The 17,192-nt window shown below is 43.2% G+C and overlaps 1 protein-coding gene across 4 annotated transcripts in view; it reads right to left on the reverse strand.

Moving 5' to 3' along the window:
* LOC132827416 (EGF-like repeat and discoidin I-like domain-containing protein 3) overlaps positions 1-17,192 on the reverse strand; it is a 203,588-nt gene that overhangs the window by 133,164 nt on the left and 53,232 nt on the right. For 3 of the 4 annotated variants that reach the window (XM_060844120.1, XM_060844101.1, XM_060844092.1), the window contains exon 3: positions 10,517-10,645. In XM_060844120.1, the coding sequence (XP_060700103.1) occupies positions 10,517-10,645 (129 nt within the window). The remainder of the gene's footprint in view (positions 1-10,516; positions 10,646-17,192) is intronic. The other variant, XM_060844111.1, reaches the window with a different exon arrangement.

Consider the following 17,192-nt stretch of genomic DNA (forward strand, 5'->3'; position numbering starts at 1 on the left):
CCGATTTCGGTGTCATCTGCAAACTTACTAACTGTACCTCTTATGCACGCATCCAAATCATTTATGTAAATGACAAAGAGTAGTGGGCCCAGCACCGATCCTTGTGGCACTCCACTGGTCACAGGCCTCCAGTATGAAAAACAACCCTCCATCACCACCCTCTGTCTTCTTCCTTTGAGCCAGTTCTGTATCCAAATGGCTAGTTCTCCCTGTATTCAATGAGATCTAACCTTGCTAATCAATCTCATTTCCTTTTTGAAATGTCCAGCAGTGCTTCTATTCTGGGCTAAGAGGATTGCTATAGCACAAATACAAAATTATTTCTTTTCCTTTTGATTCATATTGACTTTAGTTTTACTGAAGCTCCTGAATATCACATTCAGCTGATTACTACTTGTGTGCCTTGATACTGTATCAATACTTGATACATATTGATACTATAAGAATCCATATTGTGTCTACAAGATATTGAATATTTTTAAAGTGGAAGATAATTCTTGTCTAACAGTGGACTCAAAGGTTGTCAACAGTAGGTCTAAAATGTGGAGTTGAGACTACAATCAGATTAGCTATGATCATTTTGAATGGTGAAGCAGGCTTGAGTGCTCAAACAGCTTACTCCTGATCTTAATAACCAACAATAGTTACTTGGTTACCATGAGACCTTTCAATCTCAGATTTTTATTGAATTCATGTTTCATCACTTGGTATGATCTGATCTGACAATACTCCCAGAACATTAGTTTGGGGTTTTGGATAATTAGTGCAGCAACATCACAACAATGTCTCTGCTTCCCATAAGTGTGCTTTATAAATGGTAGGGAGGGTCAGGAGGTGAGTTCCTACGTGTTAATCTGCTCTGTGGCCAGCTATATTTGCTTCATATCAGAGTCATTGTGAAAGGTGCTGAACAGTACAATCATTGACATACTTTGTCTACAGAGGGTTAGACACTGGTGAAACAACTGAAGATGGTTGGGCCTTGAACACTGCCCTGAGGAATTCCTGCAGGTACAACAAAGAATATTATAGCATAGGTACAGGCCCTTCATCTCTCCAAGCCTGCACAGACACATTTTGATCTTCTCTTACAAGATCTGTACCCATCTATTCCTTTCTTTTTCACATATTCGACCAGAAACTTCTTGAATACTGCTATTGTGTCTGCTTCCACCACTTCCCTGGGCAGTGCATTCCAATCACTCACCACCCTTTGTGTTAAAAGCTTGCCTCACATCTCTTTTAAACTTATTCTCCTCCACCCAAAACCTTGAACTTGTGTCCCCTAGTAATTGACTCCTCCACCCTGGGAAAAGGCCCGATACTTTCCACTCTATCCATGCCATTCACACAATCATATAAATTTCATCCCTCAACCTACTACATTCCAGTGAAAACAAATCCAGCTTTTCCAGCCTTTCTTCATAGCTAAAGTCTTCTACACCAGTCAATATCCTGGAAAACCTTTTCTGTACCCTCTCCAAAGCATCCACATCCTTCTGGTACTCTGGTGACCAGAACTGGAAGCTAACCAGACCCGAACTGCAATATTCTAATTGTGGCCTGAGTTCTAGAAAGCTATAGCACAACTTGCCTATCCTTATACTCAATGAAGGCAAGCATGCCATAGATCTTTTTTACTGCCTTATCTACCTGCGCTGCCATCTTCAGTGATCTGTGGATCTGCACACCCAGATCCCAATGCATGTCAATACACTAAGGATTCTAACATTCATTGTATAATTTCCACCTGTACTTATCCTTCCAAAATACATAACCTCACATCTGCCATTTTACTGCCAAGGCCTCCAATTGATCTAGATCCTGCTGTGTCTTCTAACATTCTCAACATCTGCAACTCTACCGTCTTTGTACCATCTGCAAACTTAGTCATTTGACCAGCCACATTTTTCTCCAAATTATTTCTGTAGACCACAAAACGGCAGAGGTCCCAGCACTGATTTCCTAGTCACTGGTGACAATCACCCATTCTGAAAAGTCATCTGTCCACCACTACTTTGTCTTCTATGATTAAACCAGTTCTGTACCCATCTTGCCAGCTCATCCGATGCCATGTGACCTCACCTTTTGCACCAGTCTGCCATGGGGGGCCTTTACTGAAGTCCATTTAGATAACATCAACTGCTATGTCCTTGGTTTGAGATGTTTCATCTCCCAATAACAACGTGTTACTTTTTGCTGGTATGACTCCAAAGTATGGAGAGTTTTCCCCTGATTCCCAGTGACTTCAGTTTTGTGAGGACTCTTTGATGCTATACTTAGTCGAATGCTGCCTTGATGTGAAGGACAGTCATTTTCACCTCACCTCTGGAGTTCAGGTCTTTTATCCTTGTTTGAAGTAAAGTTTAAGCGAAGTCAGGAGCCAAGTGGCTGGCAGAACCCAAAATGAGAGTCCGTGAGCTGGTTATTATTTTTCAAGCATCATGCAATAGCACTGTTGACAACACCTCATCACCTTGATTGACAGTAGACTGATAGGATGGTAATTGGCTGGATTTAATTTGTCCTACCTTTGTATAGAAAACATGCCTGGGCAATTTTCTATATTGGGAGAAAGTGAGGACTGCAGATGTTGGAGATCAGAGCTGAAAATGTGTTGCTGGAAAAGCGCAGCAGGTCAGGCAGCATCCAAGGAGGAGAATCGACGTTTCGGGCATGAGCCCTTCTTCAGAAATGAGGAAAGTGTGCCAAGCAGGCTAAGATAAAAGGTAGGGAGGAGGGACTTGGGAGAGGGCATTGGAAATGCGATAGGTGGAAGGAGATTAAGGTGAGAGTGATAGGCCGGAGTGAGGGTGGGGGCGGAGAGGTCAGGAAGAAGATTACAGGTTAGGAAGGTAGTGCTGAGATCGAGGATTGGGACTGAGACAAGGTGGGGGGAGGGGAAATGAAAAAACTGGAGAAATCTGAGTTCATCCCTGGTGGTTGGAGGGTTCCTAGGCGGAAGATGAGGCGCTCTTCCTCCAGCCGTGGGGAGGTCTGGGCACAAGTTTTGCATTTCTTGTGGTCACAGGGGAAGGTGCCGGGAGTGGAGGTTGGTTTGGTGGGGGGTGTGGACCTGACAAGGGAGTCATGGAGGGAGTGGTCTTTTTGGAAAGCTGATAGGGGAAGGGAGGGAAATATATCCCTGGTGGTGGGGCCCGTTTGGAGGTGGTGGAAATGACGATGGATGATACGATGTATATGGAGGTTGGTGGGGTGGTAGATGAGGACCAGTGGGGTTCTGTCCTGGTGGCGATTGGAGGGGCGGGGCTCAAGGGCAGAGGAGCGGGAAGTGGAGGAGATGCGGTGGAGAGCATCGTCGATCACATCTGGGGGGAAATTGCTGTCTTTGAAGAAGGATGTCATCTGTGTTGTTCGATATTGGAACTGGTCCTCCTGGGAGCAGATGCAGCGGAGACGAAGGAATTGGGAATATGGGATGGCGTTTTTACAGGGGGCAGGGTGGGAGGAGGTGTAGTCCAGGTAGCTGTGGGAGTCAGTCGGTTTATAGTAAATGTCCGTGTTGTTTCGGTCGTCTGAGATAGAAATGGAGAGGTCTAGGAAGGTGGGGGAGGAGTCTGAGACGGTCCAGGTAAATTTGACGTCGGGGTGGAAGGTGTTGGTAAAGTGGATGAACATTTCAACCTCTTCGTGGGAGCACGAGGCAGTGCCGATACTTCAGAGTGAGGACCAGTTCAGCCAGTCGAAGGAGGTTGTCAGTGGAAGGGTACTGGTTGGTACGGCGGGAAAGGAAGAAGCGGAGAGCTTTCAGTCCTTTGTGATGGGTGTTAGAGTGAGGACCAGTTCAGTTCAGCTACTCCATAGGAGTAGCCATGGGCACCCGCATGGGCCCCAGCTATGCCTGCCTCTTCATAGGATATGTGGAACAGTCCATCTTCCGCAGCTACACTGGCACCACCTTTTCGTCCGCTACATCGATGACTGTATCGGTGCTGCCTTGTGCTCCCACGAGGAGGTTGAACAGTTCATCCACTTTACCAACACCTTCCACTCTGACCTCAAATTTACCTGACTGTCTCAGACTCCTCCCCCACCTTCCTAGACTTCTCCATTTCTATCTCGGACGACCGAATCAACACGGACATTTACTATAAACCAACCGACTCCCACAGCTACCTAGACAATACATCCTCCCACCCTGCCCCTTGTAAAAACGCCATCCCATATTCCTAATTCCTTTGTCTCCGCTGCATCTGCTCCCAGGAGGACCAGTTCCAATACCGAACAACACAGATGGCCTCCTTCTTCAAAGACTGCAATTTCCCCCCAGACATGATCGACGATGCTCTCTACCGCATCTCCTCCACTTCCCGCTCCTCCGCCCTTGAGCCCCGCCTCTCCAATCACCACCAGGACAGAACCCCACTGGTCCTCACCTATCACCCCACCAACCTCCATATACATCGTATCATCCGTCCTCATTTCCACCACCTCCAAACGGACCCCACCACCAGGGATATATTTCCCTCCCCTCCCCTATCAGCGTTCCGAAAAGACCACTCCCTCCGTGACTCCCTTGTCAGGTCCACACCCCCCACCAACCCAACCTCCACTCCCAGCACCTTCCCCTGAAACCGCAAGAAATGCAAAACTTGCGCCCACACCTGCCCCCTTACTTCCCTCCAAGGCCCCAAGGGATCCTTCCATATCCACCACAAGTTCACCTACACCTCCACACACATAATTTACTGCATCCGCTGCACCCGATGTGGCCTCCTCAATATTGGAGAAACAGGCTGCCTACTTGCTGAATGTTTCAGAGTACACCTCTGGGACACCCGGACCAACCAACCCAACCACCCCATGGCTCAACACTTCAACTCCCCTTCCCACTCCACCAAGGACATGCAGGTCCTTGGACTCCTCCATCGCCAGGCCATAGCAACACGATGGCTGGAGGAAGAGCGCCTCATCTTTCGCCTGGGAACCCTCCAACCACAAGGGATGAACTCAGATTTCTCCAGTTTCCTCATTTCCCCTCCCCCCACCTTGTCTCAGTCCCAACCCTCGAACTCAGCACCACCTTCCTAACCTGGAATCTTCTTCCTGACCTCTCCGCCCCCACCCCCACTCCGGCCTATCACCCTCACCTTAACCTCCTTCCATCTATCATATTTCCAACGCCCCTCCCCCATGTCCCTCCTCCCTATTTTGTATCTTAGCCTGCTTGGCACTCTCCTCATTCCTGAAGAAGGGCTCTTGCCCAAAACGTCGATTCTCCTACTCCTTGGTTGCTGCCTGACCTGCTGCACTTTTCTAGCAACACATTGTCAGCAATTTTCTATATTGCTGTGTTGATGCCAATGTTGTAGCTATACTATCAGTGCAAGGCTCGAGCTTAGATAAGTCGACAACACAAGTCCTCAGTACCATAACTGTAATGTCAGGGCATGTAGCCTTTGTAGAATCCAATGCCTTCAGCCTTTTTTTGACATCACACAGCGTGAATCATACTGTTTGAAGACTGGCATCTGTGATGCTGCTGCAATAGATCATCCACTTGGCACTTCCCACTGAAGGGGAATGTAAGCCTTTAGCCCTGCCTTTTAGATGATCTTAAAAAGGAATATATTTCTTTTGTCTTTATCTTCAAAGAAAAAAAACAAACTCTACTATTTCCAAAGTTATCATGCAATGTCCATTAAGTTTTAAAGGAACTTTATATCCTGTACATTACAAAGCAGAGAATATCTATCATACTCTAACATATATTACGCTGACTTGATTCAAGTTATTATCAGTACTGTTATTACTGGCTTTCTAGAGAGTCTTCAGTCCAATGTGTCTGTGCCAATCACCAAGCATCTATCGACACTGGTCCTAATTTCCAGCATTTACCTTGTAGCTTTGTTTGCTATGGCACTTCAGATATTCATCTACATGCTTCCCTAAATCCCCTCTAAACCTAACCTTTGCTTTAAATCTATGGCTTCTGGTTATTGACTCCTCTGCTGAAGGGAAAGATTTCTCCTACTTTTGCTTGTAAGATAGCGTCATAGAGTCATACAGCGTGAAAACAGATCCTTCGGTCCAACCAGTCCATGCCAAACATCATCCCAAACTAAACTAATCTCACCTGCCTGTTCCTGGTCATATCGTGCAAGGGTCCCAGCTATGCCTGCCTCTTTGTTGGGTATGTGGAACTGTCCATCTTCTACAGCTACACCGGCACCATTCCTCACCTTTACTTCCGCTACATCAATGACAGTATTGGCGCTACCTTATGGTCCCACGAGCAAAATGTACAGTTCATCAACTTCACAAACGCCTTCCACCCTGACCTCAAATTCACCTCCCTCCCTTTCCTGGACCTCTCCATCTCCGGCGACAGGCTAGACATGGACATTTACTATAAACCCACTGACTCCTACAGCTACCTGGACAACACCTCCTCCCACCCTATCTCCTGTAAAAGTGCCATCCCTTATTCCCAATTCCTCCACCTCTGCCGCATCTGCTCCCAGGAGGATCAATTCTACTACAGAATATCCCAGATGGAATCAACTTTCAAAGACCACAATTTCCCCTCCCATGTGGTCGATGATGCCCTTCAGCATATCTCCTCCACTTCCCGCTCTTCTGCCCTTGAACCCCACCCCTCCAATTGCAGCAGGGATGGAACCCCCTGGTCCTCACCTTCCACTCCGCCAACCTCCAGATACACCACTGCCACCTGCAAACAGACCCCATCACCAGGGACATATTTCCCATCTCACCCCTATCTGCATGATGAGAGAGACCATTCTTTCTGCAACTCCTTGTTCAGATCCAACATCACACCCACCCTCCCCACTCAGCGCGACCCACACCCCACTCTTAGCATCTTCCTCTGCCACTGCAGGAAATGCAAAACCTGGCCCACACCTCCCCCTCACCTTCATTCAAAGCGCCAAAGGATCCTTCCATATCCAACAGAAACTTACCTGTACTTCCACACATGTTATCTACTGTATCTGTTGCGCCTGATGTGGTTGCCTCTACATCGGGGAGACAGGATGCCAACTTGCGGATCATTTCAGAGAATAGCTCTGGATCAACTCCACCAACCAACCCTCCACCCCATTCCTGAACACTTTAATTCCCCCTCCCACTCCCCAAGGCCATGCAGGTCATGAGCCTCCTCATCGCCAAACCTTGACCACCCAATGGCTCATCTTCTACCTTGGGACTCTGCAACTGTAAGGGATCAATCTGGATTTCACCAATTTCCTTATTTCCTCTCCTCCCACCTTATCCCAATCCCAAGCCTCCAACTCAGCACCATCCTCTTTGTCCTATCTGTCCACCTTCCTTCCCTCCCACCCATCTGCTCCAGTTTCCTCTTCCCCCCGGCCTATCACTTCCACCCCTGGCCCACAAGCCTCATTCCTGATGAAGGGTTTATGCCTGAAACGTCGATTCTCCTGCTCCTCGGATGCTGTCTGACCTGCTGTGCTTTTCCAGCACCACACTCTGATCTCCAGTCCTTACTTTCTCCTCATATCCCTCCAAACCTTTCCCATTCACGTATCCATACAAATGTATTTTAAAAGTTGTCATTGGATATGCATCCATCACTTATATAAAATGTCTTGGCAATAAAGACTAATATCCCAATCTTAATCACCTTATTCACCTGCCCTGTTGCCTTCAAGGATCCATGGCCATACACACCAAGGTCCTTCTGAATGTCTGTACATTCTTGGCCCTACCATTTATAATGTATTTCCTTGCCTAGGTAGTCCTCCCAAAATGCAACATTTTTCAGTATTAATTCCCATTTGCCATTGTTCTGCCCCTCTGACCATCCCATTTAAATTGTCTCATTACCCTTTATTACACCACTAATTTTCATCATATCTGAGATCTTACTGATCAAATCTTCCAGATTTGTGTCGAAATCATTAATGTGCTTTATAAGCAGCATGGGATGCAGCACCAAATCCTGTGGTAGAAATTTGGACACAGATGTCCAGTCACAAAACTAGCCTTCAACCACCACCCTCATGTTCCTGCCACTAAGCTGGTTTGGGATCCAGTTTGACAAATTGTTCTGAGTCAAATGGACTCTTACCTTCCTGACCAGTCACACATGCGAGACCTTGTTAAAAGCCTTACTGAAGTCCATGTAAACTACTTCCACTGCATTATTCTCATCCACATGTCTTGTCACCTCCGAGAAAATTCATAAAGTCAACTGACTAAATATCAGTGATCCTTCTTTAGTTCTGAAGTTGAGTCACAAGTCTTGAAATTTTAACTCTGCTTTCTTTTCACAGATGCTGCAAGATCTGTTGAGTTTTTCCAGCAACTTTTATTTTTGCTTCAGATCTTCAGCATCCACAGTTGTTTTGTTTTATTTAAAGTCACCTGACTATCCTTGATTCATCCTTGCCTCTCCAGGGTGAGACTCATTCAACTTTCATAATTTCTTTCTAAGTTATCTCTACCATTGATGTCAGACTCACTGGTCTTTCGCTCCCATCCAGATGCCATTTCAATGCTGTAATTGTACTAGCCTCCACCACTTCTCCTGGCAGCTCATTCCATACATGCACCACCCTCTGTGTGAGAACGTTGCCCCTTAGGTCCACTTCAAATTTTTCCTCTCTCACCTTAAACCTATGCCCTCTGTTTCTAGACTCCCATACCCCAGGGGAAAAAACCTTGTCTATTTATCCTATCCATGCCCCTCATGATTTTGTAGACCTTTATAAAGTTCATTCCTCAGCCTCCCACGCTCCAGGGAACACAGGACCAGCCTCTCCCTATGTCTCAAATCCTCCAACACTGGCAACATCCTTATAAATCTTTTCTGAACTCTTCCAAGTTTTACAACATCCTTCCGAAAGACGGGAGACCAGAATTGCATGCATTATTCCAAAAGTGGCCTAAACAATGTCCTGTACAGCCACAACTCCTATACTCAATACTTTGGCCAATAAAGGAAAACATAACAAATGCCTTCTTCACTATCCTGTCTACCTGCAACTCCACTTTCAAAGAACTATGAACCTGCACTTCAAAGTATCTTTGTTTAGCAACACTCCCTAGGACCTTACCACTAAGTGTATACGTCCTGCTAAGATTTGCTTTCCCAAAATGCAGCACCTCGCATTTATCTGAATTAAACTCTATCTGCCACTGCTCAGCCCGTTGGCCCATCTGATCAAGATCCCCTTGTATTCGGAGGTAACCATCTTCACTGTCCATTACATTTTAGTGTCATCTGCGAGCTTACTAACTATACCTCTTATGCTCACATCCAAATCATTTATATAAATGACGAAAAGCAGTGAACCCAGCACGTATCCTTGTGGCACACCACTAGTCACAGGTCTCCAGTCTGTAAAGCAACCCTCCATCACCATCCTGTCTTCAACCTTCAAGCCAGTTCTGTATCCAAATGGCTAGTTAACCCTGTACTCCATGAGATCTAAACTTGCTAACCAATCTCCCATGGGGTACCTTGTCAAATGCCTAACTGAAGTCTATATTGATCACGTCCTCTACTCTGTCCTCGTCAATCCTCTTTACTACTTCGAAAAATTCACAGGTTCTCACAGGTTTTGTTTGACAAATTGGAGAAGTCAACATATTAATTGGAAAACATTTACAGTAAAATCCATATAAAATTTATGACATTCTTAATAGCCATGGTCAACATTTATAAACTTTCATACAGGTTATATTATCATAAACGTGATTATCTTAAAAATAGTCATGCACGTCAATTCAACCATTCCATATTTGCTCTTGTGACAATATTGGAATATAGTCAAAATATAAGACAAGCGCAAGCATTAACAAAGACTAACAACACAAGGCACGGCAACAAATATAACTAGTGCACAATTAATATTAGCCAGACATTCACCTGAGAAAGGTCAATATTTAGTGACTGTTGTGACAATACTATGGCTTTAAGAGGTATACTTAGTCCTGTTTTTTTTTGTGAAGAGAGTTTGAGACAGAGATGGTGAAGTGGTCTGCTTCAAGCCAATAAAAAGTAAATGGCTTGTGAGGTTTTGGGGTTTTTGTTTTAAAGGTGGGACAATAGAAGCAGCCTGAATGGATAGGGTCAAGCTCCCACAGAATCAGGATTTTAGTTTTAACTTGCAGTAGTTGAGGTTGTGAAAGCTGCTACATCTCTGATTGCTACAGCTCAAAGCTAGGGTTCTCTTCCAGCAGCTAGAACTGCATGTGAGGCGATGTTAATGAATTTGCCTTTGCCAAGGATGTGTGTATTCTTAAGTACTTCTTTACTTTTGTCTGTATTTTAACTGTAGTGTATGAATAAAAGAATGCTTTGCTTCAATCCTGGTAGTTTGACCAATCGAATTGCATCTGCAATGCAACAACAGGCAGTTGCCTTTAAAATAAGAACAAAGAAGCGTCTATGCTATCTTCTTAATATATTTGGGGAATTTGGTCTGGTCCATAGCACTGTGAAAAGCTTAAGGAAAAGATAGACATGCAAGAAAAAGGTTTTGCCATGGATTGTGCTTGCACTTACCAACCTCCACAATACTAGAACAGTTGGGACCTGTGAATCCATTGGGACACTCACATGAAAAAGGTTCATCTGCCAACCCGCTCATGCAAATGCCTCCATTCTCACACGGGTTGGGTCCACATATTTCCCCTGTTAATTGAAATTTTAAAGAAGTCATTATTAAAAGAGATGGCATTATAAAAAGTGATAAGATCAAAAGCTTATATAAAACTGAGCCATGCAAATTGATAGATCACAATTATGTCAACTGGATCATCACCAAAAATAATTATAGAAACCGTGTAGGTAACAATGCAGCAGTGGATTCATCTAATAATTTAATGTTTGTGGTACATCCAAAAGGAATGATAGATCATTGTCACCTTCCTATTTGGTATTTTAAAAGTACCCATTTGCACCTGTTGGATCGATTATGCAACTAGATCATGATGTAATGGACCTTTGTTATTCTAAAAGATCTGTTAAGATGAAGTGCAAAATCCAGTATTGGGATAGTATTGTGGGATTGCATACAATTGATAAAGTAACTGAGTGTTTACAAAGGCATGATTTTGCTGTGTAAAGTACTCATTCATCAAAGTCTGAAGTTTGTTTTTAGTCTGCCAGTTATTAATGGAGAAAACAGTGACCATTCTGATGGACACAGCACAAACAAGGATTCTTCTCTCTAATCTACACAGGAACTCCCATCCACATTCAAGTGATCTTCAGCTTCAACTGGACTGATTCCTAGATATTCCTTTTTTTTGACTTAGATAAAATGACAATCAAGAACCTTCAGTTTCCACATCAGCCTTGGACAAGAACAACAAACCTTTCAATTAATTAGTGGAAAATAGTGGTAGAGTTGATATTTAATTCTAAAGACCCATTTTGAAGAATTTATTTAAAGTCAAGCTATTCGTACAACAAAAATACAACAACATTCCAAGCGTAAGAATAAATGTAAAATTCATAATACGGTAAGAAACATAAATCTTCTGTTGTGGAGGATAAATTAAGGCTGAAGCAGCCAAATCACCCTATCTTGACATAACTCCACTGAAGAGGACTGAAATATTTTTACCTCTACCCTAAAAGCAGCTAATTCTACACACACAAGGGATCCTAATCTTCTTGGCAAAGACTCAAGAGTTCACTGTTCTAATCAACAGTACCAACAGGGGGCTCACAAAGAATAATTACATTAATTAGTGAGGTAGGGGAAGGATACATTTGCATATTTGCTTTGCAATTGCTATTTTGGTGGTTAGGCACCCCTGTGCATCCTTGCACACTCAGCATTAACTTGATTGGTGAGCCCAGCCTCTGAGTCAGAAGGTAAAGTTTTAAGTCCTATTACATAGTCTTGAACACAGACTGGGATTTTTGTGATTTATTTTTATCCCCCACTAGGGTGAGGGCTTTTTCTGGTAAGCAACACCCCACAAGATCAAGCACCAATCAGGTACTTAATTGCTGACTGGTGACTATTCAATCAGGTGTCCTGTTCGACCTAAAGCCCCTGGTCAATCAGTTCCTCATTTGGAATTCTCCACTTTACATTTTCTTAATAGCTAGACTTCTATTCACCATGTAGTAAAAAATGAGGTCTGCAGATGCTGGAGATCACAGCTGCAAATGTGTTGCTGGTCAAAGCACAGCAGGTTAGGCAGCATCTCAGGAATAGAGAATTCGACGTTTCGAGCATAAGCCCTTCATCTATTCACCATGTCAAGCTGTCCAAAATTTGAAACTCCTTTTGGGAAATTCATAACCAGTTCCACATCTTTTCATATACCAATTTCTGCATCAAAAATATCACGTGGAATTATCTACCATTGAGAGTTTAGTTTCCTGCTTTCAACTCAAAGCAAATAGTCACAGAAGATACCAGGAGCTGAAACCATAAAAAGAAATGTTAGGATCACCTTGGAAATTACTTTTTTTATTACATAACCTCCTAACTTAAAAACATTAGCTGTTGCCTTTGTTTCTTAATGTTACCATGTGGATTATATTTTGCAAAATACAATGAAAGGGCCTTTATCAGCTTTAACCATAGTGATCAACATTAATAATGATGGTAATTCAGAATGCAACAGCTTCCAACATTATCTATCATTGCAGTGTTTCACTAAGTTAGTCAAAAATACTTATACCTGCCAGTCCCCATGACCTCTTTCCACTCTTGTGCTGCCATTTTCAGTTGATTTGAGTCATGAAATTCTTCACAAGTTACTTCTAATTCTCAATATATATTATAAGCCAAGGATATAAAACTTTAGTCACCGACATGACATCTCATTTGATCACCATCTTGTATGAATTTGGAATCTCAAACTGAATCTAAGATCCATGAAGGAACAAATTTTCTGTAAAAATAGTGTGCCACACTTTACCCAAGCCGCATGAAATTAGTAAAATGCCAGAAATTGCTGATTTTGCAAGCATATCAGAACCATACATATAGTGTTTCTTTCAATCCAATAAAAGCTACAACAAATCTTTGAGGCCACTCTAGAAAGTAAGATTGCTTCAATGAAGAATTAGTAAGCTTACTTTCTGATCGAAAAGAGGGAGAAGGAGAGTGAGGACAACGAAAACAAAAACAATGTAAGAGGGAGCCATATGAACACAACATATGAGGAAAACAAATCTCTTTAGGGCTACATTTCTCAGTAGAAAAGGAATTAGAACTGTTTGATTCTGAAGAGGAGAATATTGGACTTGAAATGTTAACTATTTCTTTATTCATGGATGCTGCCAGACCTGCTGAGTTTCTTCAGAACTTTGTTTGAATTTCGGATCTCCAGAAATTCTGATCTCAAGTATTTTGCTTTTGCTTTCAATCTCCAGTATTACTAGTTAAGTTATAGTGATTAAATGGAGCCATACAGGACACATAGATGCTATGCAGCCACCAAGGAGTCAAAAGATACCTACATGTCCATTTCTGTCAAAAACTGCTTAGGATGCCTTCTCAGTAAATGGGTTTGCATAAGTTCACTTGTCACAAACATCTGCCAGAGCAAACAGATTCTGTCATCAACCAAAGCACAATGTTCACTGGCCATTTGCCAACCCACACTCCAGTTGACACAGCAGTTGTCTGCCACAGCTAAACATGGCAATAAACAGAATGAAGGAACTGATCTTCACTAGTGCCACATGGGCCAATCACTGACCACAAACCTAAATATAGATTTGCCTGCATAATTTCTTCAGGTTGTTCATGTTATTGAGCATTTGAAGCTTTCTTATGGATTACATTTTGGACACTCCACAGAATGTAATCTGGCTGCCACTGAAGCAATCACCTGATCAGTTAAAAGAAGGTTTTGAGTAACTTGCAGTATCTTTCAGGGTGGCCTGATAGAATTTCATCTAAAAATTGAGTATGACAGGGAGAGTGAGGTTCATCCAACCAAATAGGAGAGGCTGACTGGAAGTTAATGGTGGTGGGGGAGGGTGAAGGTGGTCAATTGGGTAGGGGAAAGGTAGGCAGCAGGAGTAGGCACCCAACAGGGTCCAATAAGGAGCTTTAAGAAGAAATTTTCAACTCCATGAGGGCCAATGCATGAAATGTCCTCACTGCAGTAAAGACTGACATTTGCCAAGCTTGCAGCTTAAACTGTAACTTCAAAACAGAACAAAGGCAGCATTACTTGTGGCTGACATGGTGAGCCTGATTGTTAATGTTTATGCAACTAGCTTTTTTCTGATTGTCACGAGAAATATAAGTACACTGACGTTCTCCATGTGCAGATACATCTCATTCTCTTGTCAGAGACAGACAGGTAGAGCAAGCACAAAGGTTTACAAAACTTGTGGACTTCCTCATGGCACACAGTGCCTTGCAATATGATATGAGCTCTCTCAAATTGTTTAAACAAAAGGAATGCCATTCCTTCCACACTCACTGTTGTCAAAAAGTTGGTTGGTGTCTGAGCTCCTGCTGTACGTGCAGACTTTCCACCATGGGCTCCAGGTTCAGCACAACACTGTGCCCAATTGATGCCAGGTTTCTCCATGCTGTTTGGCCACTGACCATAGACGTCCCAGTCTGGCTGGTTCTACGCTGCACCAAGCATTGATCTATGTGCACCCATCAGTGTTCCTCAGCCACCTGGTCCAGTGAAGTCCTCAGCTCACTTCTTCATAAAAAAAATAGTAAAATCCTGTGCTCCAGTGAACTGGCCCATGTGCTATCCTTTCCCCTTGTCCTGGCTTCTGCACACTTTTACCCCTTTTCTCATTGTGTATAGCTTCATTCTGTATTCTAGCTTTTAAATTATATACAGTGTCAGTGGCTGAACTGTATTTTCTATTCATCTATATGGCTGCCATATGCTGGGCCAGCATTTACTGCCCATCCCTAATTGCCCAGAAGACAACTAAGAGTCAATTACATCGCTGTGGGTCTGGAGTCACATGTAGGCCAGACCAGGTAAGGATGGAAGTTTCTCTTCCTAAAAGGAGATCAGTGAACCAGATGGATTTTTCCTGACATACCGATAATGGTTTCATGGTCATCATTAGACTCTGACTTCCAGATTATTATTGAATTCAAATTCCATCATCTGCCACAGCAAGATTTGAACCTTGGTCCACAGATCATTACTTGGGTCACCACCCCCAAGGCACCAAGCCTCATTCCTGATGAAGGCTTTTGCCCAAAACATTGATTTTCCTGCTCCTTGCATGTTGTCTGACCTGCTGTGCTTTTCCTGCATCACACTCTCAACTCTCTAGATTAATAGTCTAGCAATAATACCACTAGGCCATCACCATTCTCAAATGAATGCTGACAGTGTAAACTGGGTCTGCATTCTCCCAAAACAAAAACAGAAATTGCTCAAGCAACTCTTCAAGTTTGGCAGCATCTGTGGACAGAAAGCAGAGTTAATGTTTTGGGTCCAGTTCTGAAAAAGGGTCACTGGACCTGAAACGTTAACTCTATTTGCTCTTTACTGATGCTGCCAGGTCTGCTGAGCTTTTCCAGCAATTTTTGTTTTTGTTCATCTGCAGTTCTCTGTTTTTTTTTGTATTCTCCCAGCCCTATTATGCAGAAGAAACGGCTAAAATATAGTAAGGGTTGGGAGGATGTCGTCATCCCATTGCCATGTTATGTTAGCAACTGCAGGTACTGCAACTGGTGGCCTGTTGAGTCAATTATGGGCCTAAATAAGGGCCATCTCCCACATGAAAAGAGAGGTCCCAAGTCAGAGTGACAGACCTGTGTTGGACTTGGGAGTATCGGCAGTGAAGTTAAAAGGAGAAGCAAGAGTGGAGGGGTCGCAGAAGCAGACAAGGCAGCTTCAAATAATTAAAATGTGTGATGCCACTACAAAGCATGTAGGTAACTGCTGCACATTTCTCTTTTGTCTCTTGTGATAGAATGTTGATTTAAGACCATATTTACAGCTTAAAACTTGTATATAGATTATCAGGGCTTTTAGTCCATTGGCAGACAGTTGTGAGTATAGTACAGGAATAGAAAGATAATGCAGGCAAATGTGTGGTTGGAGAGGTGATGCAGAAGGTTTGAGATGTTAGGACCACTTCTGTGGGAGATGGAACTTCTATAAACTGGGTGTGGTACATCTGCACAGGAATGGGACCAACATCCTTGCCGAGATGTTTACTCATGCAATTGGGATAGATTTAAACCAGATCAGCAGGAAATGGGAGCCTGACAAGTAGCTCAAAGGGAAGAGAAGATGAAATGGAAATAGAAGTTAAAGCATTAGTGAATCTGGAAGGCAGAGGGAGCATAGGCTAGGTAAAAAAGAAGTGAGTTTAGCAAACTAAAGCCAATGTATTTTAATGCAGCAAGCCTGAGGAATGAAACAATCTGGCTGATGACACAGATAATTATGATATCATACTCCAATGAGCCAATGATTGAGTCTTGGCTGAAACATGGTCAGGATTGGCAGCTCACCATTCCTGGCTGCAGCGTATTTAGATGAGATAGAGCTGTTAAAAAACAAGGAGGGTGTAAATCTTTTCTGAACCCTTTCAAGTTTCACAATATCCTTCCTATTGCAGGGAGACCAGAATTATAAGCAGTATTCCAAAAGAGGCTTAATTAATGTCCTGCACAGTCACAGCATGATCTTCCAATTCCTATTCTCAATGCACTGACCAATGAAGGAAAGCATAAAAAATGCTTTATTCAATATCCTAGCCACCTGCACCTCCACTTTCAAGGAACTTTGAGCCTGCACTCCTAGGTCTCTTTGTTCAGCAACATGCCCCAGGACTTTACCATTAAGTGTATATATCCTGTCCTGATTTTCTTTTTCAAAATGCAACACCTCACATTTATCTAAATTAAACTGCCTCTCCGTAGCCCTCGGCCCAAGACCCTGTTGTACTCGGAGGTAACCTTCTTCGCTGTCCACGTCACCTCCAATTTGGTGTCAACAGCCAATGTACTAACCATACTTCCTATGTTCACATCCAAATCATTTATGTAAATGATAAAAAGCAATGGACCCAGCACCAATCCTTGTGACACAGATCTCTAACCTGAAAAGCAAATCTCCACCACCACTACCCTCTGTTTATGATCAGTAAGTTTATGGATGTCACAAAACTGTAGGGTGATAAGTAGTGAATATAAGAACAATAAACTCTAGAAGGGTATCAATGGACTCAAGACAGTAGAGCAGTGGCAAATGAAATTCAA

The sequence above is a fragment of the Hemiscyllium ocellatum genome, chromosome 2 (assembly GCF_020745735.1).
Source record: "Hemiscyllium ocellatum isolate sHemOce1 chromosome 2, sHemOce1.pat.X.cur, whole genome shotgun sequence".
NCBI lineage: Eukaryota > Metazoa > Chordata > Chondrichthyes > Orectolobiformes > Hemiscylliidae > Hemiscyllium > Hemiscyllium ocellatum.